This window comes from Bos mutus, chromosome 1 (assembly GCF_027580195.1).
Source record: "Bos mutus isolate GX-2022 chromosome 1, NWIPB_WYAK_1.1, whole genome shotgun sequence".
NCBI lineage: Eukaryota > Metazoa > Chordata > Mammalia > Artiodactyla > Bovidae > Bos > Bos mutus.
The window spans coordinates 154,627,203-154,653,871 of NC_091617.1; the positions used below are offsets into that span (position 1 = coordinate 154,627,203).

The following is a 26,669-nucleotide window of genomic DNA, read 5'->3' on the forward strand; positions in this document are numbered from 1 at the left end:
CCCTGGTGCCACCTCTTTGCCACCTAGAGTTTCCTGAAGTCTGCGGTGGAGGAGTGGGGTGGTCACACCGTGACCTCTAGGGGTCCATCTGGTGGGGAGGATCCCTAAGTGAGGCTAGGGGCTTGCTGGCCTTCTGAAGGCCATAATCGACTGGGAGTTGGGGTGGCAGACCCCTGTGGTGCATTGCCCCACCTCATCTCTCTGGGCTCTGTCCTGGGGGGTCAAGACTGTCCTCCCCCCAGGGACCCATGCCCCGCCCCCATGCTCTGCCCCTCTGGCCCCAGCATCTGCCCCATCTCCTTCCTGAGGAGCCCAGCCCGGCCACATCTGGGGATCAGCAGTGTTTATAGGTAACCCCTCATGGGGACTGGGGCAGGCCTGGGAAGGACTCTTAGCAGAAACCTGGCAACCAGGGGCCTCCTTGCGTCTGCAGTGCCTAGCAACTGTTGCGGTGATGCCAGCCTGTTGACTCTGGACACTCCACATCCATGGTGCAGGGCCACCTCCTACATGCCCTCCTGAGGCCAGCGAGCTGACCGTGGAGACCAGTCTCTGGGATATACGTCACGTCCAGCAAGGGAGTCCTTCAATGACCCCAGAATGGGGCTGCTTCTCTCCAGCTGAGCAATCCTTCCAGAGGGAGCCGAGCAGTGTCCCCTCCTGTGGCCCCGGGATGCTGGACTCCTCAGTGGCAGATCAACTGACTCGACTGACCCTGAAACTCCTCAAGAAGGTAAGACAGCTGGGCACTTGTGCTTCTAACAGCTTGTTACAGAGCACAGCTTTGACAGGTAAGATTATACCTGTCACGCCCACTTCCAAAGCAAAGCACTTCTGCGTGGTCCTAGCCTTGTAGTGAAGAGCTGTGGTTTCTTGGTTCTTCTTGTGTTTGAACAGAACCAAGTAGGGTCTTCTGGAAGTTTCTGCAGCTGGGAGGCAAGCCTGCACCCACAGGATGGAGCACTTCCAGGGCCCCCAAAGTTCTCTCGCAGCCTCCCAGCTTCCAAATTTTAGGAAAGACAGACCCAGCCTGGTGTGGCCTCTCAGCTGGGCACGGGGCAGGCAGCCTGTGCACACTCTCAGGCCGGTCTTCACCTCCTCTGAGGGTCTGCATGGTCCTTTCAGTGCCCCCTGCAACCCCTCACCTGCCTGCTCTGTTCTTCTGCCCGCCACGCTTGCCTTCTGCCCCCCTGGGCTGCCCAGAGAGGGCAGCAGGGGTCACCCCAGGACTGGTCTGGATTATAACTGCTCAGCCTTAGGCTCAGCTGGGGCATCAGGGCAGTCAGGACACAGAGCTGGCCTGGTCAAACTCTTCAGAAAGCTGCTTGAAGGGGCCCATAGGTTTCAAAGTGGAGCATGTGTGCGTCATATGGAAAATGTGACCACAGGCCCCACCTGGCACCAGTCAGTCGTCTGGGCACTTGTTCCTGGCCCAGCCCCTCATACGGAGGAGCCTGTGCCTGGAGCCCGCATGCTCATCCCTCTCTCTCCTCACAGAAACTGGAGCAAGAGCGTGAGGATGTGGAGGGGGCTTCTGAGGACCCCCATGTCGTGCCAGGTAAGAGCCTGGGCTGCTTGGCGCTGTGTGGGCCCCAGACCCACCTCCAGGTATGGCCAGACTGTCCTCTAAATTTCACTTTCAGAGCAGAAAGGCCTTGATTATGTCTTTAACACACACACACGCGCACCCTCATATCGTTATCACTTCTGTCTGCACACCCAGGAGGGCACGTTCATCACTCCATCTACAGATGAGAAGAAGGAGCAGAGGGTAGAGAACCAGCCCCACTGCCTTGCTCAGATCAGAATCACCCTCGCCCGCATCAGACCATGTTGCCCCGAGCTTGCTCTGCGGTAGTGGGGTGTAGGGGGCCCAGCCATCCACATCCACCTGCCCATCTTCAGGTGCCCAGACCAGACGTCTCCACATCCCCAGCCTGGCTGGCCGTCAGTTGCTCAGGCCCCAGGAACCAGGGGAAGGGCCGCCTTCCCTGGCATTCTGGGGTCCTGGGCTCAGGGACATCCGGGCAAGGTGCTGGGAAGACACTGCTCGTCCTTCACCACGTGGTGAAGCTCCTTGTGCTGCGGAGTTTCAGGCAGTGCCCGAGGGCAACGGACGGAGCCCAGGGCCAAAATCCAGATAGAGAATCCCAGATCAGTTCACATGACCAAGGGCAAGCACAGGCATGTGCTGCGCTCAGTCCTCTCCAACTCTTTGCGACCCCATAAACTATAGTCCACCAGGCTCCTCTGTCCATGGGATTTTCCAGGCAAGAATACTGGAGTGGGTTGCCATTTTCTCTTCCATAACACAAACATGGAACACTACAAATGGGCTGGGAGTGGGGATGCCTGGGGGTAGGGGGAATGGGGACTCCTGGGGGGGAGTCAGGATTCCTGGGGGTGGAGTGGGGACTCCTGGGGGGAGTGGAGACTCCTGGGGTGGAGTGGGGACTCCTGGGGGGAGTGGAGACTCCTGGGGTTGGAGTGGGGACTCCTGGGGGGAGTGGGGACTCCTGACCCCAACTCGAAGACTCAGCTTCCTGAACGCCCCCTACTGTTGCCCACATATGGGGTGGCCCCTGAGCTCCACCCACAGGCACCTCCCTCCTCCTCTGGGACAGGCAGGTCCTGGAGGCAGGAAAGGCTTGGATGTGGTGCTGAGTCCTGAAGCCTGTACTTCCCTCCAGGAGATGAGGACGGGCCAGAGGCCGCCCTTCGGAGTGCTCTGAGGATGAGGAAGGACCTTCTGCAGAGACTCTGGGTAGGCCTTGTGGACACGGGGTGTCTTGACCAGAGCTCTGTGCAGCTGAAGCTGCAGCTGGCGCTCAGAACAAGCACTGGGGTGGGGTGGGGGGTAGGGTATGGGGGAGAGGGTGGGGTTGTGGTGGGGGTCCTGCATGCACACTGCTTCTGATGTTTGTGATGTGGCAGTGGGTAACTGGTGGACCATGGACTCCACAGGAGAGAGGACTCGCCTGCTTCCTGTAGGCTGGGCTTTCACAGGGGCTACTTGCTGAGAAAACCTGCTCTGGCTGCATATGATCAGAAGCAGAAATGCCCCGTGAAGGGTCTGGTTCTGGGAAGTGGGATTCCAAGATGCCCAGGGCTTTGTCCAAACAGACACACTTGTAGCAGGGAATGACACATGGGGGGAGGAAGGTATTTGGGTCCACACGGCAGCTGTGATAAACTTACTGCTCTCCACTGGAAGCGTGCTGGAGAGACAGAGTATCCTCTACTGGCTTCCCTCATAGCTAAGTCGGTAAAGAATCTGCCTGCAATGCAGGAGACCCCGGTTCAATTCCTGGGTCAGGAAGATCCACTGGAAAAGAGATAGGCTACCCACTCCAGTATTCTTGGGCTTCCCTTGTGGCTCACCTGGTAAAGAATACGCCTGCAATGAGGGAGACGTGGATTTGATCCCTGGGTTGGGAAGATCCCCTGAAGAAGGGAAAGGCTACCCACTCCAGTGTTCTGGCCTGGAGAATTCCCTGGACGGTATAGTCCATGGGGTCACAAAGAGTCAGACACGACTGAGCGACTTTCACTTTCACTACTGGCTGGAGAAAAGTTGTCTTTGGTTAATTTCTCCTGTGTGTACCACGCGAAGGGCTTTGCCTCCAGAGTCTCGCTGCAGTCCCAGCTCAGATGCATGCTGGACCCTGGTTGGGGCAAGAGGGGGCCGGGCACAGGGCAGTGATTGGCGGTATGGGGGCTGCCTGCTTCTGACTGGGGTCACATACCTGTGCACTGGCACTGCCCTGCCTGGCAGAGTGAGGGCTGGGACATGCCCCCACTGAGCAGCCACGGCTCTGCTTTGGCGTTGCAGGAACAGCGCCTCCTGGAAGAGGCTTCCCGGGTTCATCACCACAGGGGAGTGCACGGAGGAGCCCAGGGGTCAGTGCTGCCCCCAGAGGCGCCTCCCGTGAGCATCCACCCCACTGTCTCCCCAGCCCCACCTGCCCTAGACCCACCACGGATCATCCAACACCCGGTACGTCTGCCTTGGGTGAACCTGGGGGGCAGAACCAATGGGGAGGGTGCCTTGCCCCCAGAGACCTCCCGCCTGAGCAGAGATTGTCGGTCACTCCACACCTGAGCCCTCAGCAGCTTAGGGAAGTGCGCTGAAGGGGCCATCGGCTCAGCGGCCACAGTGGCTGCAGTCCATGTCCAGCCCTGTTGGGACAAACGTGTCCTGTATTGTCAGGCCTCACAGGTGCCCTAAGCACTGGCTGTGTGTATGTGTGTGTGTGTGTGTGTGTGGGGCAGTTATCTCCTCATTACAGGTGGAGGCTGGGGTCCCAGCTCAGCCCCAGGTGCTAACCTCTGCAGCAGGAGTGGAAGTATGGGGGGATTCCGCGTTGGCTGGGCCTGAATTTGGGGAAGAAGTGTGTCAGCCCTTTTCCAAAATTTCCTAATTACCAGAGGAAGCTTGGGCCCCTAGTCTTCAGGTAGAATTTTAAGGTGCATTGAAAGGTGAGTGCGCACCCACTCCTGAGAGGCTCACCCCTGCATATGGCAACAGAAAGCCACTCTTTCTTAAGCAGAAGGGATTGTATCGGGGCGGGTGGTGCCCAGAGGAAGGAGGGACAGCAGCTGGCCCCGGCGGGCTGTGGCCTCAGGGGTTGGGAGCGTGAGTAGATGACAGGCAGGAGGTGCCCCAGCGGGCTGTGGCCTTGCGAGGAGGAGATGAAAAGGCCGGAGGTGGCCAAGGCCAAGCTGAGAAGGTTCTGGATGGGCTGGCCAGGGAGACCGATGGTGCCAGTGGGCCGGGTTGTGACCTGGAGGATGTTTATCCCCTGGGGGGACCTGGCTGCCCATGTAAAGGGAAGGGAGAGGGATCCACCCAGTGGAGCCCCCAGGGCCCTGGCCCCGGCACTGTCTGTGTCTTCCCCAACTTTCTGCCCCTGGAACCTCTACCAAGAACGATGGGAGAGGGGTGTAGGTGCAGGAGGCTCGCCCAGTCCCCAGCGTGCTCACACTTCCTGCAACCCCTTACCCCAGTCGTGCTTGGGTGTCTCAGCCTGGACTCCAGTGACACCACAGGGCAAGCAGGACTCAGGGTGGTTGGGATGAGTTTTCCAGAGACCCTGGGGTGGAGCTGCCATCGACCACTCCGGCTGCCTCTCTAGTCTGCACCAGGTGGTGGGCTGTGATGACACCAAAGCTGCCTGCCACCTGTGTGTGTGCAACCTGCTAGCCAAGGGGGCTGGCAACACACAAAGAGGGTACGAAGTGTGCACCTCTGGGTTCATAAGTCAAGTTTCACCGGATCAGCTCTGTTAGCTTAGCGATCTGGGGCTGCCTTCCAGCGGCAGCAGCAGAGGTGGACAGTTACAACTGAAGCTGTGTGGCCACAGAGCGGGAGCAATACCCCATCCGGCCCTTGGCGGGATGTTTGCCAACCCTGTCTATGCCACCCTTTCTGTGAATGAGGGAGAGGGGACAGGGCAGGGCCTGGTGCATTCAGAAGAGGATTAAAGTGGTAGTCAACATGTAGTGCATGCTCTGAGCTGTGGTGCATTTGTGTTAACTCAGGAGAGAAGCCAGAGGGTGTTTCCATGCCAAGCTCCTTGGATGCCTCTATTAAAGCAGAAGTAATGGACACAGGGATGAGCTTAGCCCACTGACACCAGAAATGTGGGAAACATTAGAAAACGCCCTATTTCGCTCAGCTTGAGCTCCATTACAAAATATTAATACCACAGTCTTTGCACTTAAATGTCAGACATTTACTTTATCACTGCCTGGAAGCTGGATGTCTTGGATGGAGGTGCCGGCCAACCTGGTTCACTGAGCATGGCCTCCTGGCTAGGAATTGGCAGCCTTCTCGTGGTGTCTCATGGGGCAGAGAGAGTCTGCTGTCTCTTCCTCTTATCAAGGGCACCAGGCCTATCAACCTAGAGCCCCACCCTTATGCTCTCTTTACCTTTATCACCTCTTCACAGGCCCCGTCTCCAAATGCAGTCACTTTGGAGCTTAGGGTTTCAACATATGAATTTGAGCGGGGAATAAACATTCAGTCCATAACATGCTATGTCCTAAGTGAAACCCAGATGCAAGTATTTATCTATTTGGATGCTTTTTTAATCTCTAGGGTTTCTCGCCTAAAATCTCCCATGGATGGATGGATGGATGGTGGATGTCTGGATGGCGGGTGGTGGGTGGTGCTGTAGGTCACTATTCCCAGGGCACATTCAGATAATGGCTTGTCTGGCTCTTCCAGGCCCCCCCACCTCCTGCCACCATCATCCAGCAGCTGCCTCAGCAGCCACTCATTGCACAGATCCCCCCTCCCCCGGCCTTCCCCACCCAGCGGTCAGGAAGCATCAAGGAAGGTAAGTGTCCACAATGAATGTTGTCATGTTGTTGTTCAGTCACTTAGTCGTGTCCAACTCTTTGCGACCCCATGGATTGCAGCACGCCAGGCTTCTCTGTCCTTCACCATCTCCCAGAGTTTGCATAAACTCATGTCCATTGAGTCGGTGATGCCATCCAACCATTTCATCCACTGTCGTCCCTTTCTTCTCCTGCCTTCAATCTTTCCCAGCATCAGGGAAATCTTTCCCAGTGAATCAGTTCTTCACATCAGGTGGCCAAAGTATTGGAGCTTCAACTTTAGCATCAGTCCTTCTAATGAATATTCAGGATTGATTTCCTTTAGCATCGACTGGTTTGATCTCCTTGAAGTCCAAGGGACTCTCAAAAGTCTTCTCCAACACCACAGGACAAAAGCACCAATTCTTCAGTGCTCAGCTTTCTTTATGGTCTAACTCTCACTTCTGTACATGACTACTGGAAAAACCATAGCTTTGATCATACAGACCTTTGTTGGCAAAGTAATGTCTCTGCTTTTTAATATGCTGTCTGGTTGGTCATAGCTTTTCTTTCAAGGAGCAAGCGTCTTTTAATTTCATGGCTGCAGTCACCATCCAAGTGATTTTGGAGCCCAAGGAAATAAAGTCTATCACTGTTTCCATTGCTTCCCCCTCTATTTGCATGAAGTGATGGGACTGGATGCCATGATCTTTGTTTTTTGAGTGTTGAGTTGTAAGCCAGGTTTTTCACTCTCCTCTTTCACCTTCATCAAGAAGTTCTTTAGTTCCTCTTTGCTTTCTGCCACGAGGGTGGTGTCATCTGCATATCTGAGGTTATTGATATTTCTCCTGGCAATCTTGATTTCAGCTTTTGCTTCATCCAGCCTGTCATTTCACATGATGTACTCTGCATAGAAGTTAAATAAGAAGGGTGACAGTATACAGCTTGACATACTTCTTTCCCAATTTGGAACCAGTCTGTTGTTCCATGTCCAGTTCTAAGGTTGCTTCTTGATTTGCATACAGATTTCTCAGAAAGCAGGTCAGGTGGTCTGGTATTCCCATCACTTTAAGAATTTTCCACATTTTGTTGTGATTCACAGAGTCAAAGGCTTTGGCATAGTCAATAAAGCAGAAGTAGATATTTTTCTGGAACTCTCTTGCTTTTTTGATGATCCAGCAATGTTAGCCATTTGATCTCTGGTTCCTCTGCCTTTTTAAAATGCAGCCTGAACATCAGGAAGTTCACAGTTCACATACTGTTGAAGGCTTTCGTAGAGAATTTTGAGCATTACTTTGCTAGCATGTGAGATGAGTGCAATTGTGCAGTAGTTTGAACATTCCTTGGCATTGCCTTTCTTTGGGACTGGAATGAAAACTGACCTTTGCCAGTCCTGTGGCCACTCCATTGCCCTTCTTTGGGATGTTGTCATGGGTTTATGAAATTCTCTACTGAAAGAAGAAATACTTTTGTAAGCAGGGTAGTCATGCAGGGCAGGAGTCCTTAACCCTCGGGCCGTGGACGAGCACTGGTCTGTAGTCTGTTAGGAAGCAGGCTGCAGAGCAGGAGGTGAGCGCCAGGCCGGTGAGCGGAGCATCATCTGTATTTACGCTGCTGCCGGTTACTCACATTACTGCCTGAGCTCTGCCTCCCGTCAGATCAGCAAGGGCATTAGATTCTCAGATTAGTGGCAACCCTGCTGAGAACTGCACACTCGAGGGATCTAGGTTGTGTGCTCCTTGTGAGAATCTAATGCCCGATGATCTGATTCTGCATTATGGTCAGCTGAATAATTCTTTCCTTATATATCACAATGTAATAGTAATAGAAATGAAGCATAAAATAAATGTAATACTGGAATCATCCCAAAACCATCCCCCTTGACCCCAGCCTGTGGAAAAATGGTCTTCCATGAAACCAGTTGGAGACCTGTGATTTAGGGCCATTTTTCTTGGCTACTCAATGGAAGCTATGCATTTACCAAAGTGAAAATAATTTTACTTTGAAAAATCCTTACTGATGGATATCCCTGAGGGAAGGGCCTGGACTCAGAATGGAAAGAACTGGGCTCACTGTCCCGACTCGTTCAGTGATTAGCTTCTCAAATTGTTGGTTAAACCGCTTTTTCTCTTTAAATAACTTTTGAAATACTTTTATTTGAGAACCGCTCTACTGAGGTAACATAGACTAAATTGCACGTGGTTAAAGTGTACAGTCTGAGAGTTTCGACACCTGTACACACCTGTGAACCCATCACTAAATCAAGGTGGTGAACATGGGCCCCACCTCAGGCCCAGCCTCTCGCCATCCTGCCTGCTTCACCACTGGGCGTGGATCTGTGTCTCCTATTTTCTGGTCTGAGTAGAATCAGCCAGTGTGTGCTCTTTTTTTGTGTGACTTCTTTCACTTGGCAGCACTGCTCTCAGATTCATTGCTCCTGTTGGGTGCAACAAACCATGGCTCCTTGAAATTGCCAAGTGGCAGTCCTTCCCGTGGATGGACACGTTTGTGATCCTTTCACCTGAGATGGAACTGGGGTTGTTGCGTTTTTGGTTATCACCACAAAACTCCCTGGACATTCACGTTTGAGTCTGAGTGTTTATTTCTCCTGGGTACATACCTAGGACTGGAGCAGCTGAAAGGTGCCAAGTGTGTGCTTAAAACTGCTGCGTGTGAGAGGTCCGGTTTCTCACATCTTCTCCTGCACATGGTGTGGTCAGTTAGTGGGGGTGGTGCTCAGTTAGTAAGGGTGGTGGTCTGTCACTGTGGTGGTTGGTTAGTGGGGGTGGTCAGTCACTGTGGTGGTCGGTTAGTGGGGGTGGTGGTCAGTTAGTGGGGATTGTGGTTAAGTGGCAGGGGTGGTCGGTCATTGTGGTTGTGGTTTGCGTTTCCCTAACGACGGGCAGTGATGAGAGTCTGGAGGCAGACCTGTGTATAGAATCACCTGCTAAGTGTTCTCTGCCCTGTCCCGGTGACCACAGCTCCACCATGTACATGCTACATGGCCCAGGCCAGCCTGCAGCCCCTCAGGGGGGGCGCTCACATCGAGACCCACAGGAAGGTGCCCTGCAGGTGCAGGGAGAACCGCCCGCCAGCCTCTCCTCACCACCCTACTCGGTTTTTCCAGATGAACTTTAGTGACTATCAGGCCTTAGAGGGCAACCCAGCACAGTGTGTGTGTATGTGTGTACTGCACGCATGCAAGTGTCTGTGTGCCTTAAAAAAAGTGCATTAAAATCATTGGTAAAAATGAAACAGTAAGTAGCTAGCTATTCAGAAAAGTAAAGTCGCGTTCCTTACCCTACTCTTTGTACCAAAACAAATCCCAACTAGATCAAATACTGAATGTAAAAATAGGAAATCTCGAAAGTACTCTAATAACCACTTTGGAGAAGTCTTGGGCTGTTTCGTATGAAGTTAAACTCTCAGTTTCTGTGGCATCCACTCTGCCCCTGACTCTTCATGACTATTCTCCATGCCAGTCCTACCTTTTAGAAAATCTTCTCAGAAACAGACACCGGTGTATCATCATACGGAAGTACATTTGAATTAACCACCCTTCATTGTGTCTCAGACTGTCCCCTGGGGTCCCCATCTGTCATCTGGGGACAGTCTTTTACAAGGCCTTGCAGGACAGGCTCCTAAGCTCTCTCAGCATTCACTTTCTTCTGATGTCCCCCTGTTCTTAAACATGAGTGTTGTTGCTGGATATTCAAGTGTAGGGTGATGGTTATTTTCTCACAACATCAGGACCACCTAGATAATCCAAGATAATTGCCCCATCTCCAGATGCTTTTCTTAAAAAAATTAATTAATTTAATGAATGATTAATTAATTTTTAAAACTGTGGGGAATTCCCTGGCAGTTCAGTGGTTAAAACTCCACCCTTCCGCTGCAGAGGGTGTGGGTTTGATCCCTGGTCGAGGAACTAAGTTTCCATATGCCATGTGCACGTGAGGAGTCCAGTAGCAGGAGGCGCTGCATGGGACCTGCAGACCACAGGCAGCGCTCCATTCCCGGGGCGGCAGGGTCACGGCCCCCACTGTGAGTGACCAGCCCTCCATACCCCCCGCACACAGAGGTGGTGGAGATGATGCTGATGCAGAACGCGCAGACGCACCAGCTCCTCATGCAGGCCTTGATGCTCAGAGCCCTGCCCCCACCAGCACTCGCGCCCACACCCCTGCACCTCACCCCACAGGTAGGCTCCACGCCCAGGCCAAGACCAGAGGACCTGGTGGCTTCGCCTCCAGAAACTCATGTGTTTCTGGCTCCGGGTCTGTGTTTCCTGCCTAACGCCCCCGGTGCTCCCCAGGGCAACCCCAGGGGAGGACAGGTTGTGCCGCCAGGCCCAGACAGCTGCCCCCTGAGCTGCGTGAGCTCTGTGGGAGCCTGGTCCGCCGCTGCCCACCACTTCTGACCCTGACCGCGTCCTGAGTCAGGGCCCCTGTGGAGGGAGGGGGCGGGGAGCAGCCGCGTCCTCGCTGAAACACTCTGCTGTGTGTCCTGCGGAGGATGCACAGCGCACCCGCCCAGCCGCCCAGAGGCCGCCCCCCGCCCACCACCACCACTGCTATGCACCTCCAGCCCTCTCACCGGCCATGCCTGCGCCTGGCTCCCCTCTGGGTTACTCCGTGTGGCCCCTGGTGGTCTCTGCCACTGCTCTCCCGCCTGCCACCAGCTTCCTGCCCAGCACCACGCAGCACATGACCGGCCCGTCTGTGGCCGCCCTTAGCACGTAAGTCTGGGCCGGGCTCCGGCCCAGTTTCCTGGGCCTGCAAGGCGGGAGGAACCCCAGGGCCCGGGTCACCCCTCCTTGGCCTCTGTTGGGCCGGTGGCTGCAGCAGGAGTCTGAGGAGGCCTTAACAGCTCCTGAGGGACAGGGGAGGGCTAGGGAGGTAACCACGGCAGTCCTGGTCCTGGTTGCCATGGCCGAGTGTGGACCCCGTGCCATCCTCCCAGGGGAGCAGCCTGAGGTGGGGGTCGTTTGTCCAGCCCAGCAGGGGTGGCCCTGGGAGAGCCCCAGGATAAGCCCAGCTCTGAGGGCCCCACCCAGGCCTGGTGGTGAGACACACCTGAACGTGGTCTTTGAGCCAGACCAGGGCAGCAGCAGACACCCTCCTTCCCCTCAGGATGGCGTCCAGTGGGGTCCTGCCTGCACAGGCGCCAGGCCTGTGACCTCATGGTGTGCTCAGGTAAGCAACAGGCCTCATTGTCCCCAAGGGTGGGGCAGCTGAGGCCCCTGGACACAGGGCTGTGAGGATCATGAGGGGACCCAGGGATTTGACCAGGAAACGGGGCTCAGGAGCCAGGAGAGAAAAGGTTGATGGGTTCAGCTACATAAATGCCATGAACAGAGTCACACATGTGGTGCCCAGGGAAGGCACTGTGGCAGGATGTGTGCCTGGCATGCCTGGGTGAGGGCAGGGTGTCTGGGTGAGGGCAGCGTGTCCAGGTGAGGGCAGGGTGTCTGGGCAGGGCATCTGAGTGAGGGCAGCGTGTCTGGGTGAGGGCAGCACGTCTAGGTGAGGGCAGGGTGTCTGGGTGAGGGCAGGGCCGCAGGCTGGCTTGAGCGGGCTGGCTTCTCCTCCTGAAGTTAAGCACTAAAGCTGGTTGAGAGGGACGCTCCTCCATCTGAGCCAGTCTGGATTCTCCCAATGGGACACGATACCTCTACTCCATTTTTTGCTCTTTTATATTTTTCTGGTGGAATTGCACTTCCTGGACGCTTTAATATCATTTCCACGTAAATGCCCTTTGCAAGCATTATGCATGTTTGCATTGGCCCCTTTGGGGATGTTACCTCTTTCCTCAAGTTCCACACGAGCCGGAGCTCTGCTTGGGTCTGTGTCCTTGGAACTGCGCAGCCCCCAGAAGGCTCCTCAGAGGAAGAGATGACCTTGGAGTTGCCCTCCAGCTGCACACAGGCTCCCCTGCTGGGCTGACTGCACCCTAGGCAGCTCCCCAGTGTCGAGTGCCACGAGCCTGGGTGGAGTGTGTGCCGACGTCTGCATGTCTTGTTCAATGGGCAATTAAAGGTCTGACCCAATTTCCGTATTTTCATGTTGACATTTTCTTTTAATAAAAATTTCACCACGGTTTGTGGGATCTCAGCTCCCCAACCAGGGGTCTAAGCTGAGCCCTCAGCAGTCAAAGTGCTGAGTCTTCATTACTGGACAACGAGGGGGTTCCCATTCATGTTGACATTTTCTAACAGGGCTTTTCACTTTGGTTTTACTTCTCAACATAATTGTTAACTCTATAGAGGGAAGAGGTTTGACAGCAGCTCGTCATCTTTGGCTGGCCTGGGAAATTGGACAATCTGTTTTGTTTGTCTTTGGAGTCAGGGGAAACCCAGCCCTTTCCTCGGGTGTCTTCCTCTTGAGTCTCCCCTGCCGTCACATAGGACGTTTCGCATGTCACCAAATGTGTGTGGGGTTTGCCCACAACAAGCAGGTCCCTGTGGTCCTGGTCGGGTGTCCTGCAATTCAGCTCAATTCTGATACCGGCTGCCTGGAGGTAGGGTCAGATCCCTCAGGTCAAGGGCTCAGTATCCTAGGACTGTCCCCCCTTCAGATGCCAGTCACAAATCCAGGGCTCACCTGTGTCCCCAAGGAGTGGGGTGCGTCACCTCCCAGCCTGCATGTGTCTGCCGACCTGGACCCCCTGCACCTTAGGCTGGGATGGTGTGGAGGCTTCCTCACGTGGGCCTGACCACTGGTCACTCCATCTCCAGCCCCTCCCTACTCCAGGGAAGTTCCGAGGCTCTAGTCCTGGCTTGGTCTTCCCAGCAACCAGACTCATCCAGGAGCCACCCAGAGTCACCTCATCATCACGTGGGAATTTACGAAGGTTTCAGGATCCCCATGTCAGGAGCTGGGGTGGGGGGCGGGGGTGGTGGTGGCGTGAAGACTAACACACGTGTTTTCTGCCACTGCACACCTGGCCTTGGCGGGTCAACCAGGATGAAGGAAATACGTTCCTGCATCTGGGAGAGTCCAGTGCTGTGAGAGCGTGGCAAGGCCACCATGGGGAGAGCCTATGGGAAGGGAGGTCAACGTTGAGGACACGGGGTGGGGAGAGAGCACCCCCATGAGTTGGCCAATCCGGGGCAGCTTAAGAAGTCTCAGGAGGCCCTGGAAGTGGGGTGGGCCTGCCAAGGAGGCGGTGCTGGGGTCCAGAGGCGGGGGCTTTGCATGGTGTGATACTGCGGCAGAGTAAGAAATGTATTTGGTTTTGTTCTGCTTCCTGGCACACAGCTCCTAAAACCTTTGTAATCAGGACAGCATGCTAATGAGGTGACTCTGGGCCCCTGGAGGGCTTCAGTAGGATGGGGGCTGGTTGTCCGAGGAGCCCACTCTGATTGGAGGTTGGAACTTAAGCTACACCCCCAACCTGAGGGAGTGGAGGCTGGAAGTTGAGTCAATCACCAGTGGCCAATGACTGAATCCATCAATGCTGCAGTAATAGAACCTCCATAAATCCACTAGAAGGTTGGGCTGGTGAACATCTGGGAGGTGGTGCACACCCTGCTCCAAGGGGACAGACATGCTCCTGTGTTCCGGACCCTCCCAGACCTTACCCCTTGCACATCTCCAGCAGGCTGTTCATCTGTGTCCTTTACAATAAAGCAGTGTTCCCTGAGTTCTGTGACCATTATAGCAAATCACTGAACCTGAGGGATGGGGAGGGTTATGGGAACCTCTGATTTTTGGTAAAGTTAGACAATGAGTATCTTGGTCTAGAGTGGGAGGCATTTAAAAAAATAATAATATTTATTTTTATTTGTTTGGCTGCACCAAGTTCTAGTTGCAACATGCGGGATCTAGTTCCCTGACCAGGGATCAAACCTGGGCTCCCTGCATTGGCAGCTTGGAGTCCTAGCCGCTGAACCACCAGGGAAGTCTTGAGAGGGTTAATAGCCTTGGTAGGGAGGCCAGGATAAGATGGTTGGATGGCATCATCAACTCGATGGACCTGGGAGATGTCCATGGGAGTCCATGGGAGATGGGAGAAATATCAATAACCTCAGATAAGCAGATGACACCAGCCTTATGGCAGAAAGTGAAGAACTAAAGAGCCTCTTGATGAAAGTGAAAGAGGAATGAAAAAGTTGGCTTAAAACTCAACATTTAAAATAATAATCCATACGTCACATCCACGTATGGATATGAGAGTTGGACTACAGAGAAAGCTGAGCACCAAAGAACTGATACTTTTGAACTGTGGTGTTGAAGATGACTCTTGAGAGTCCCTTGGACTGCAAGATCAAACCAGGCTAATTTCCTAAAGGAAATTAGGAAGGACTGATGCTGATGCTGAAGCTCCAAAACTTTGGCCACCTGATTCAAAGAACTGTCTCACTGGAAAAGACTGACGCTGGGCAAGATTGAAGGCAGGAGAAGGGGATGACAGAGGATGAGATGGTTGGATGGCATCACTGACTCGATGGACATGAGTTTGAACAAGCTCCAGGTATTGGTGATGGACAGGGAAGCCTGGAGTGCTACAGCCCATGGGGTTGCAAAGAGTCGGACATGACTGAGCGACTGAACTGAACTGAACTTGTGGGCCTGAGCCCTTCACTTGTGGGGGCTGCACTGGCTCCTGGCAGTTAGTGGTAGAAGTGTTGTGAGGAGAGGAAATTTTAATGGTTGTGCCAAGTGCCCTGGTGGGGGTGCTGGTGGGGCTCCCCTCACCAAGATGTCAAGGACCATGAAGCAGGAGGCACTGCCTGTGCCCTGTGGACCTGGCGTAACTCTACGTTGCCTTCAGGGCCTGGAGCCTGCGAGGTGAATCTAGGACACTCCCAGGGCAGTAAAGGGCTGGGAACCCAGGCAACACATGGAGCAGGGGCTCTGCTCAGGGGACGCTGGATTTGCAAGGAAGCTCTGGGACCAGATGTGAGAGCTGGACCATAAAGAAGGCTGAGCACCGAAGAATTGATGCTTTTGAACTATCGTGTTAGAGAAGACTCTTGAGAGTCCCTTGGACTGCAAGGAGATCCAACCAGTTAATCCTGAAAGAAATCAGTCCTGAATATTCACTGGAAGGACTGATGCTGAAGCTCCAATACTTTGGCCATCTGATGGGAAGAACTGACTCACTGGAAAAGACCTTGATGCTGGGAAAGGTTGAAGGCAGGAGGAGAAGGGGACCACAGAGGATGAGATGGTTGGATGGCATCACCAACTCTATGGACATGAGTGTGAGCAAGCTCTGGGAGTTGCTGATGGACAGGGAGGTCTGGCGTGCAACCAAGGGGTTGCAAAGAATTGGACATGACTGAGCAACTGAACTGAACTGAACTGGGACCAGGTAGCATGTGTCTGGGGTGAGGAGGGCAGGGGGTGGGGGCAACCAGTGGAATGAAACAGAACCAAGATGCCCTGTGGCCAGCAGATGGCCTGGCTGCTGATGGACCGTGCAGTGGCCTTCTCTCAGATTCAGGTCAGGACACTTGCTCACATTCTGTACTAAAATTCAAGGGCTGTTTAAAACACATATTAAAACACCCAATTATTAAGAAAAAAGGAAAAAACAGTAGAAAATGGGCAATAAGACACGAGCAGTAGCCCATCTGGTGGAGGGGATGCCAACGGGGAGGGTCACTGGTGAGAGAAACACAGGATGGCTGTGCTGTACACATGGACGCTGTCCACGTGGAGGGTCAAGGCACACCCAGGTCCCTCGGAACCTGGTACCAGGTAGCAGGACCCGGGGGCCACTGCTATGGGGTGCTAGGGTGGGCGGGCGGGAGGGACACATTATCCAACCCTGGAAAGCTTCTCACTGCATCACCCTGTAAATCTGGACCCTCCTCCAGCCCCAGCAAGTCTGCTCAGACTTAAACACAGGAGCAAGTCGCCTGTGTCCAGACACGAACAGAGGTCCTGAGGGGCTGGCTCTAGTGGCAGGTGAAGACCTTCCAAACACTTGCTGGCAGGACCAGCGGGTCTCAGGACCCTTCGGTCCCTTAAAAGGACCCAGAAAGCAGAGAGCTCTGCGGGCTTATCATTGGTCTTTGCCACGTTAAACTCTAAACTGAGAACAAGCTTAATGATTAGAAGCAGGTCATGCAGCCAGCAGCTCAGGAAAATGACAGACCCATGTCCCCAGGAGCCACTGGAAGTCCAGGCTCAGGATGCAAATCCAATGGGAAATGCGTTTTCATGTTTCTAAAATCAACTTATGGGAGAAACCAAATTCTTAGAATCATAGTTTTCTGAGTTTTAGATTCTCCAAGAGGCAGTGTTTTGTTGCCCTGACTCGTCTGGAGCTCCATGGAGAGTCTGTGGCACTATGGTCAGTGCTGGGGCCTGAGGTCGAGGCGACCAGGCTCTGAGTTGGCTCAGTGCCCGCCCCCTCCACATCTGCCCCACTTGCGAGGTCAGAGCGTAGGCACAGCTCTGGAGAAGGCTCTGGGTGACCCCTGGGTTTACTTTACTGTTCAGAAGGCAGGCCTGAACAGGACAACAGGAGGGTGCTGTCCAACAGGAGGATGGGATGTGGCAGTGAGAGCTCTGCTATGTGGGTGCCATGGCAGAGGACTCAGGAACGACCTACGAGCAAATGCTTGGACCGGGGACCAAAGGGCAGGGGCGGGTGATGGCAAAAGAGCTGAGGGTCCCCTGGGGTGGGGGTGGGTTGGCTGGCCTCGAGGCCATCCTGCTCCTGTGGGGACTGGGTGGGACTGAATCCAGCAGGATTTCAAGGGAGGGCACACCCACCTGGGCTCCTTGATCTGTCCTGAGATGGGAGAGATGCCCCCAAGCCAAAGGCAGAGCCCCGGGGAAGGGGTGGTTCCCATGCCCCACCTCTGTATGATCTGAGAGCTGAGAACTATTTTATTTACAACACTGGAAATAGCACACTGGCTGTGTCCTAAACAAAGGAAGGACTGGAAGTTGCCCCACAGGGCAGCAGTGGCCACCGAGACCCTCAGTGTGGGGGCGCCCTGATCTCTGGGGCTTCCAGCCACAGATTTTCCAGCCACAGTGCGTCACCTCCGTCAGAAGAGGCCTCTGCTCAGGGGCTGCAGCCTGGTCCCCATGTGCTTGTTCAGCTCCTGGAGAACCTGCTTCTCCTTCTGGTACATCTGAAAGAAAGGGGTGGAAACCAGCTCTGGACTGGCCCAGAGGCCTGGCCTCCCCTGGCCCTGGGGCTCTCTCCCTGAGGCCCATGGCCTCCCACACAGCCCGAGGCGGGCAGCCCCAGGACAGAGGAGCTCCTGGTGTGAGCCTTGGAGCCAGCAGGGGCAGGGAGTGGGGGGCCAAGGCTGAGCTGGTGGTCTTGGGTATGAAGAGGAGGGGAGGGCCTATCTCGGGGTTAGAAGAAGTGGTCAGACTGGGTGACTTGCTCCAAAGCCTGGGAGTGGGTGTATGAGGACAGCCCCTCCTGGGGGGAAGGGTGGGCTGGTGGGAAACCGCCCTGGAGCGTCCCTGAGATGCTGCTGGAGCAGAGGGCAGCGGAGCGGAGGAGGGGGATGAGTGGGCTAGAGCAGGGTTAGGGGTGGGGGACAGAGCCAGGGTGTGGCCAGCGTGGACCCAGGAGCCTCGGAAGGCTGGGGGAAGCCAACTGTACCAGGACCATTTTGTTAATTTTCAAAAAACGTTTTTCTATGCAGTTCAGAGAGCCTGTTTGATTATGTACATAATTTGAGTTAATAAAACGCAATTATGGTTCTATACCAACACAGACCTTTATAAACTGAGTAAATACTGGTAGTCTTTGAGGAAACAAACCACCACATGATAGGTCTGGATCAGACACTCTAATGTCCTAAATCCTGTTTCCTACTGACAAATATCATCACAATAACTCAATGAAGAGTTTAACTTTAAGTCATTTTGGGATTTCATGAAATTCACAGCAGCATCTCTCCTCGGACTTTTCAATAGTGAATGAATAAAGGAGTTACGAGCACTTAGGGAGCCCAGTATTTAAAACAAACACCGTCTCTTTTATAAAGTGGGCCCTATCAATTCCTCATTTGGCTGCATTTCTCCATTTGGTTTTCACACTGGACAGCAGGGGGCAGGTCGCACAGCCTGGTTTCTGGAGCCTGGGCTGCAATGCCTGCCCGTGTGTGCCGCAGACAGGGCAGGGCTCCTACCTTCTGCCATTCGGCCTCCGTGCTGTGTGTGAAGCCCAGCAGGTGACAGAGCCCGTGGGTGGCAGTCACCTGTCAGAACAATTAAGAATTTGCCTCAGAGGGTGGTCAGGATCAAGCCATGAGCTGGGGTGGTGGTAGTAGCGGCGGTAGTGGAGGAGGAGAAGGAGGAAAAAGTCAGCGAGGGCAAGTGGATGCCCAGTGGGAGGTGAGGAAGCCTCCTCTGGGCCCAGGCAGGGCTGCGGGCAGGTGGTGAGGTCACAGGGGTGGGTCTGGTTAGCAGGAGTAGGTCAGGCCCCTGTAGTGGGGTGTGAAGATCAGGATCTCCTCTGGGGTGGGGGGAGCTGTGGAGACATGGAAAACTAGGGCAGGGAAAGGGGAGGTACCCAGCGTTGCCATGTAGGCGGGTGCCAGCTGGCAGGAGAGTGGGTTGGCCTGGCCCAGTGCCAGGGAACTGAGGATCCTAGGAGTGCAGGCTGGCTCTCCACTGTGGGTAAGAGACTTCTCAGAAGGTGTTGGGGAGTGGACAGTGTCCACAGGTGACCCTAGCCCAGAGCCCCCAGGGGCACACAGACGCTAGTCACGGAGATCCTGGAGTTGAGACCGGTGCTAAGCAGTGCTGTCTACGCTGCGGTTCTTAACCACTTGCAGGGAGAAAGCACACCCTCCTCAGCAACCCTGACGCCTGAGCACAGGGAGTCTCGCTGGGAAGTTCCACTTCAAGTCTCGGAAGCACTAGGATTCCCCAATACTTTAGGGTGCGGACAAAGGGAGACACCTCCATTGAATCCATGGGGACACTGAAACACGACTGAGTTGGACACCGCTTTTCAGAACACTTCCGCCATCCTGCCATCCTTCATGGCATCAGGGGAGGAGACAGATCTGAAGGTGCTGGAGGCCGGAATCCCACCTGCTTCTAGCAGTTCAGTAAGAAGCTCCTTCAGCCTGTCTGAGCTGGCTAAATGGCAGCCAGCTCATCTCCAGAGGCAAAGCTAATAATCAGGCCACTCCCGGGGCTCCCTCCTCCCAGCATGCTTCCTGTCCCCTCCCGTCACCCAACACTGCCTCGGGGGCACAGACCCATACCCCAGGCTCTCCTCTCTGAGGTGTGGTGAGAGGGCACGGCCCCTGCCTGCGGGTTTCCGCCAGGAACCCTTGTCCTACACAAGGATTATGGTGTGGATGTCCATGTCACCTCCACAACCTCCTCTCATGGCCTGGATGAAGGACATGGGCCTCTGCTTTGCCCGTAAGGATTTGTCATTTCAGCATCCCACTTACAGTCAGGATGTCATAGTAATCTTCATCTTCCTTGCACTGCTGGAAGATAAACTCCACGCCCAGGAAAATGTCTCCTAAATTAAAGTCATCTGGAAAGTCGGGCTGGGGGATTTCACCTGCTTTCAGATTCTGAAAATGAGGAAACACACACTTGCAGAACATGACCTCAGAACACTAACTCGCCACAGGCCCACAGGTTTCTACCCTGAAAGGCCCTGTGTTGCTACTTTCAAGGCAGACGAATCAGGACTGTGGCAGGGACACTACACACTGACTTAAGATGTTCCCACACTGTCAAAATAATTATTTCCATTTCTTTCATCCTTCCTAATGCACAATCACTCAGCTCCAAAACATCTATGGAGCTAAATCACCTCACTGATACAAGTTTACATTTCTGTTCTTCCCAGTTTTGATACTGATCACATGTTCCCACATAAAGACCAGTCCATTCAGCTGAGCGCTGTTCACACTAAGTCAGTCAAATATTTTTATTTCTTTTTATGGAAAATAAATGGACACTTTAATGTATTTTTATATTACACGTTGAACATTTAATTCTCTTTCCTTTTTCAATTTATTTCCTTAGGTGTGATCCTAGTGGATTAAACAGTTATCAAGACTTACTTCAGGTAAACTGCCAGACTGCTTTCCAAAAGGGCTGCCCCAATTTATGTGGCCACTAACAATGCAGGAAGTCTGGAATGAATCATTCACATAACATAGGTAATAACCTGATGTCTGTGTTAGTTGCTCAGTCGTGTCCAGCTCTTTTTGACCTCATGGACTGTAGCCTGCCAGGCTCCTCTGTCCATGGGATTCTCCAGGCAATACTGGAGGGTTGCTGTACCTTCCCTCCTCCAGGGGATCTTCCCGACCCAGGGATGGAACCCTGGTCTCCTGCATAGCAGGCAGGATTTTTTTACCGTTTGAGCCACAGGGAAATCCTCATAACCTGATAGACAGCACATATTTGTTTAAAATATTTGCCCAAGTCTGTCCTTTTATTTTCAGAGTTATTCAAAATTTTCAACCCGTACATATCCATTATTGAATCACACTTAAAACTGCAGAAGCGCTTTCTCTTTAATTCACTGTTACGAGGAGGGCGGGGATCACCCTCCCTCCTTCAGCAATAAGCTTTGATCAGTAGCGACGGTCACATCTTACTCTCTACTTCCGTGTGTATTTGAAATTTTCGGAGCAACACTGACAATCCTGTCTGTGGTGTAATTAACGGAATTCACAGCGGAAGGTAGGCCGGACGAGAACAGGAGGGCAGCCTTTACCTCGTGAAACGGGAAGGACAGCACGTCGGTCGGGGTGTCTTGCTCTCGGTAGATCCTGTTCATCTGCTGAATCTTCCGGTTGTCGACGCAGACAACCCCCAGGTCGAAGGCCCGCACGCCCAGGGCCCCGCGCACCGCCTGCAGCCTCTGGCGCAGTAGCGCGCGCCGCAGGGGCACCGCCCGCTGCAGATTGCGCAGCGCCAGGCTCATCTCGACTTCGGGCCGATGAATCTTAAAGCCCGCGGAAGTTCTGTAGCAACGCACGCGCACGCACGGTTACGTCACCCCGTTCGGTGGAATTCGTTGAAAACTGTCATGGAACGTGCGCTTTACCGAGAGGAAGAAGCAGCACGGGGGCTGGACAGACGGTGGAGTGCGACGCTCCGGACGGCCGGTGACACACACTAGAAAACGGGCGAGAGGGGAGGGCCCAGCGGTGTAAGGGTGCACGGCAGGCCCAGCGCGCGCCGCCCCATTTTGGGGAAGAGGCGCTTACTGAGCAGAAGCGGGCGGACGGGGGTGTGGACGCCGCGCCCCGGAAGCCGCTCCGCCGCCGCCCGGCCGGAGAGCGGAACCCGCGCGCGGCCGGGCCCGGGCGGTGCTGGGCGGCGCGGGACCGACCGGAAGTGGGTCCGCGGTGTTTTGTGTTCGCGGGCCGCGGGCAGCACTGGCCTAGGCGGCCACGGGCCCTGCGTGCCTCTCTAGCCCGAAGGACGGTGGGCGGCCGTGTCCCTGAGCTAGACGGTGAGCACGGCGCGAGGCCCTGGAGGGCGGAGGCCGCCCTCTTCGCCGCCGCCGCGGCCGTGTTGCTAATCGAGCGGGGCTGGGGGAACACGGAGGGCGCGCGGCCAGGGGCGCGGGGATGGGACATGGCGGGTCCTGGGGCGCAGGGAGGGGGAGGCACACGGCCGGCAGGACTCGGGGGGTGGGTGCGCGGCGGGCGCCGAGCCCACCCATTGGTCCGCCCGAGATTTGGGTTGCGCTGCACCCGCGATCTGGCGGGGCTGCCTGTCTTTCAAGAGCACTGTGTACTTCGAGCTAGATCCTGGGGGTAGTCGCCACTGTGTTAAAACGCAAATTATTTCCTTGTTTGGAAAAAGTATTTGGTGCCCTGGTTACTGGGAGAAAAAATTAGATGGGAGGAAACATTGAAAACACTAACTTTTTAGCAGTGTTACATTGTAATTCTCTGGCTGTGGAGATTGAAAGACGTCAGAAACTCCTGTCTTGGAAAGTGCAACTGGCATATACTTTCTTATTGCTATTTTAGGTTTTCCATAAATTTACCAATTCAGTAAGATGTTTTAATTTTTTTTTTTTAAGTCTTAAAGGATCATGCTTTAAACCCCCATAAGTGAAGTAAAGTCGCTCAGTCGTGTCCAACTCCATGGACTGTAGTCTACCAGGCTCCTCCCATGGGATTTTCCAGGCAAGAGTACTGGAGTGGGTTGCCATTTCCTTCTCCAGAGGATCTCCCTCACCCAGGGGTCAAACCCTGGTCTCCCACGTTGTAGGCAGACGCTTAACTGTCTGAGCCAAACCCCCATAACAAAGTAATTTATTTGTACCATCTTCTACTCTGCACTCCCTCCAATAAGGCAGGGTACCACCATTTGTCTCTCAGAAAATAAGAATTAGTCCTTTGCTTTGCCTGGCATGTGATTAAAAATTCTAATTTGGTGCCTTCCAGCACCACATAGTTGTGATTGTCTGAATTTTTGTTTTTCAGCTTATTGTGGAGATAGGGGGGAGCTCCCTAGTTGAACAGACCATTTGAGGAAGAGGACTACTTTTCTACACGTAGTATTTATTGCCTTCTAGTAACTGGCTCAGAAGATGAATCCAACTAATCCTTTCGGTGGGCAGCAGACTGGTGTTTTTCCAACATCTTCCAGTAGTTCCATAGGAACATTTCAAGCTAAGCCACAATTTCGGTTTGGTGAGCCCTCTCTTTTTGGACAAAGCAATACGTTATCTGGGAAAAGCTCAGGATTTTCACAGGTGTCCAGTTTTCCATCATCTTCTGGACAAAGTCATTCTTCAGTGCAAGCATTAGGATTCTCTCAAACCACAAATGTTGGGCTCTTTTCTGGACTTGAACACGGTCCAGCCTTTGTGGCTGCCTCTGGGCCTTCGAGTTCACGTGTGCCTGGAAATCCTGGATTCAGTTTTAAGTCCCCCAACCTTGGAGCATTCCCAAGTACTTCTACTTTTGCCCCAGAAACTGGAGAAAAAGCAAGCTCTCTCTTTGGGAAAACAGAATTTGGCTTTAAACCTCTGGAAAATTCAGTGTTCAGACCAATATTGGGGGCTGAATCTGAGCCAGAGAAAACTAAGAGCCAAGTTACTTCTGGATTTTTTACATTTTCCAACCCAATCAGTAGTGGACCTGGGGGACTGGCCCCATTTCCTTTTTCTCAGGTGACAAGTAGTTCAGCCACCAATTCAAATTTTACCTTTTCAAAACCAGGCAACAATAATTCATCATCTGCCTTTACCCCTGCTTTGCCAAATCAGAATGTGGAGGAAGAGAAGAGAGGCCCCAAATCACTGTTTGGAACTTCTAGTAGTACCTTCACCGCCTTCCCCATGTCTTCAGGGTCCTTGGGTGAACCCTTCCCAGTTGGCAAAACAGGTGTCAGACAAGGATGTGAAGAAGCTGTTTCCCCAATGGAGCCACTTCCCAGCCTCATGAAAGGACTGAAAAGAAAGGAGGACCAGGATCGGTCCCCAAGGAGGCACGGTCACGATGCAGCTGAAGACTTGGACCCTCTGTCAAGGGGTGATCATCCTCCAGATAAACGACCTGTTCGGTTGAATCGACCCCGAGGAGGCACTTTGTTTGGGCGGACAATACAGGATGTCTTCAAAAGCAATAAAGAAGTGGGTCGTCTGGGCAGCAAGGAATCTAAAAAGGAAACTGGCTGTGTCGAGTCTGGGGAAAATGACCACTTGGTCATCCCAGGAGGCAGTCAGTCTGTCCCGGTGCCTTCCCGGCTTCCAGGTGTGAATAAAGAGGAAGAAACTGAAAGCAGAGATAAAAAAGAAGGTACGTTCTAGAAAGTACAAAATACAGTCTATCCTGCTGGCAGGTTCTTGGTAAATTTCCCCGAGTGTTAGCTTAAATCTCCTAGTTAACCCCCTGCAAACATTAGGGATCCTAATATATAGGATCCTGGAGCAGGTCTCAACAGCCATAAAAATTTTCTTTGCTCTTTGCTAGTTGATGCCCTAGTAATTGGAAAACTTTGCATCTGATACATTTTTCTGACTGTTCACTGATCCCCTAGATTCTCTAAGAGGAACTCCTGGCCGTCAGAGTAAGAGGAGTGAGAGCACAGACAGTCTTGGGGGCTTGTCTCCTGCTGAAGTCACAGCGATCCAGTGCAAGAACATCCCTGACTATCTCAACAACAGAACCACACTGGAGAACCACTTTGGCAAAATTGCTAAAGTGCAGCGCATATATACCAGGCGCAGCAAAAAGCTTGCAGTGGTGTATTTTTTTGATCATGTGAGTACTCCAACAATGTAGTTCATGTGCGTGAGAAAAAAAAATAGGCTTTAAAGTGGCAAAGGTAGAGTGAACTTTGTCACTTTAAAACTTATTTTTAAAAATCTATCAGTTACTTGTTAGAATTTAGAAAAGTACTCTAATGTCTTAGTTTGGAGAAACTGGAATAGCACTATTTTTATCATAAATTAGATTTATTTGTGAAAAACTTGCGGTTCCAACTGAATGCAGTGTTCTAGAAATTTTAGGTGAGTGATTCCCACGAAGTCAGATTTTTCTGAAACACATGGGAATGTCTTATAACCACACAGCATTTTTTCAAAGTTGAGTTTTCTTATTTTGTTTTTGACTTTATTTTATTTGCTGATAGTACATGATCTGGAGAAGGCGATGGCACCCCACTCCAGTACTCTTGCCTGGAAAATCCCATGGACGGAGGAGCCTGGTGGGCTGCAGTCCATGGAGTCGCAAAGAGTCGGACACGACTGAGCGACTTCACTTTCACTTTTCACTTTTATGCATTGGAGAAGGAAATGACAGCCCACTCCAGTGTTCTTGCCTGGAGAATCCCAGGGACGGGGGAGCCTGGTGGGCTGCCAGGGGGTCTATGGGGTCACACACAGTCGGACACGACTGAAGCGACTTAGCAGCAGCAGTACGTGATCACCATAAACATTCAGAACAGTACAGGAAAGGTAGAATTCTTGTAATCCCATCTTCCAGAGAGCACCGCCGTTAATTGTGCCTATGCCTCGACTTTAATATGTGTTTAGGTACATACACGCATAACGTATTGGTTGTAGGGTATATGCTTACATGAGCTGCTCACAGTATGTAGCTTTATATCTTTTGTTATTTTCTTCTGAATATTCTTGGGAAAATTATATTCTATAGATATTTAGAAAGCATGTTTTCATTCTTTTTTAAATGATGAAGGTGTTACCTGTCAACATAGAGGAAAAACCCAGAAAGTCCTATGGCATGGGACACAAAATCAGCCCTAGTTCTATCCTCTAAGATACCACCCATGAATATTTTGGATAACGTCTTTGTAAATATATAGTCACATTGTTTTTACAGAAATGACATTGCACTACATACCCTGTTTGGTAACCTCTTATGTGGTCATTTTTAGTAGCTTCTGAAATCAGCGAACAGTCTAGATTAGAATGAGGTCGTTAAGAGCTACATGACGTTCTATCCTATTTACCTACTTGGCCAACTTTCTGTTTGTGGACATTTCTGTGCATTTATTTTTGATTATATCCTCTGTTTAAGTTCCTGAGAGTAGAAGTTCTGTGCCCAGATATGCACAGTTTTAGGGCTTTTGCTGTTTATTCCTTTCTACTGATTTTTTTTTTCAATTCAGCAGCATTAAATGTTCTCACAAATGTTGTACAACCATCACATTATCTAGTTCCAGAACTTTATAATCCTCCCAAACAGAAGCTCTGTAACCACTAAGCAATAACTCCTCATTCCTTCCTTCCTCCAGCCCTTGGTGACCTCACCATCTACTTTCTAACTCTATGAATTCATCTGTCCTAGGTATTTCATATGAGTGGAATCGTACGGTATTTATCCTCTTGTGTCTGGCTTATTGCATAATGTCTTCAGGGTTCATTCATGTGGTTGTATTTCTTTCCTTTATTCCAGGTATGGTTGTCCCACCTTTCGTTTATCTGTCCCCCTGTCCATGGACCATTTGGGTCTTGTGAATAATGCTGCCGTGAAGCCAGCGCAGGTCTCTATTCAGGACCCTGCTTTCACTCCTGTTGGGTGTGTACTTGGGAGTGGAATTGCCAGGTCATACAGCAGCCCTCATTTTTTTAAGATTATTTCTGTCTGTTGCAATGTCTTTTTTTTTCTAGCTGAACCTTAAAAAATATTTGTATAGAAAATATATAAATTGTCATTGTAAGCAGTTCATTGATCTATAGAAAGTTGAGGTCCACTCATCACCCCTTTCTCTCCAATTAGAGCCAGCACAATTATCTAGTGTGGTGTATGTTTTCCTAGACATTTGCATAGGTATATTTATAGGTGTGCTAACATACAGTTGGTTTTGTGTATGTATGTTTTATGACAAATTGTACCCCGTGTGTGTCAGTCTACAGGTTTCCTTTGTGTTTCAGTGTTACTTGGCCAT

At 52.4% G+C, this 26,669-nt stretch overlaps 3 protein-coding genes across 7 annotated transcripts in view; 2 read left to right on the forward strand and 1 right to left on the reverse strand.

Moving 5' to 3' along the window:
* Positions 1 to 446: 446 nt before the first annotated feature.
* On the forward strand, positions 447 to 12,724 carry C1H21orf58 (chromosome 1 C21orf58 homolog). 5 transcript variants are annotated; one of them, XM_070377883.1, is made up of 9 exons: positions 448 to 733; positions 1,498 to 1,558; positions 2,691 to 2,764; positions 3,833 to 3,997; positions 6,230 to 6,341; positions 10,401 to 10,522; positions 10,764 to 11,059; positions 11,454 to 11,516; positions 12,138 to 12,724. In XM_070377883.1, exons 1-8 carry the CDS (start codon positions 590 to 592, stop codon positions 11,497 to 11,499), a joined length of 1,020 nt encoding a protein of 339 aa, XP_070233984.1. In that variant the 5' UTR covers positions 448 to 589; the 3' UTR covers positions 11,500 to 11,516; positions 12,138 to 12,724. The 5 variants fall into 5 exon arrangements, 4 of the variants coding, with proteins under 4 accessions (XP_070233990.1, XP_070233984.1, XP_070233995.1 ...); XR_011465656.1 differs by having other exon boundaries at positions 451 to 733; positions 10,909 to 11,059; XM_070377894.1 differs by having other exon boundaries at positions 451 to 733; positions 10,836 to 11,059.
* Positions 12,725 to 17,148: 4,424 nt separating this feature from the next.
* YBEY (ybeY metalloendoribonuclease) lies at positions 17,149 to 21,494 on the reverse strand. The gene is made up of 4 exons (XM_005902329.3): positions 21,007 to 21,494; positions 19,718 to 19,846; positions 18,437 to 18,505; positions 17,149 to 17,419 (listed from the first exon to the last, which is right to left on the reverse strand). Exons 1-4 carry the CDS (start codon positions 21,214 to 21,216, stop codon positions 17,333 to 17,335), a joined length of 495 nt encoding a protein of 164 aa, XP_005902391.2. The 5' UTR covers positions 21,217 to 21,494; the 3' UTR covers positions 17,149 to 17,332.
* A 116-nt stretch (positions 21,495 to 21,610) lies between these two features.
* MCM3AP (minichromosome maintenance complex component 3 associated protein) overlaps positions 21,611 to 26,669 on the forward strand; it is a 41,937-nt gene continuing 36,878 nt past the window's right edge. The window contains 3 exon segments of the mRNA XM_005902330.3: positions 21,611 to 21,750; positions 22,736 to 24,055; positions 24,297 to 24,520. Coding sequence (XP_005902392.2) covers positions 22,843 to 24,055; positions 24,297 to 24,520 — 1,437 coding nt within the window. The 5' untranslated portion in view covers positions 21,611 to 21,750; positions 22,736 to 22,842.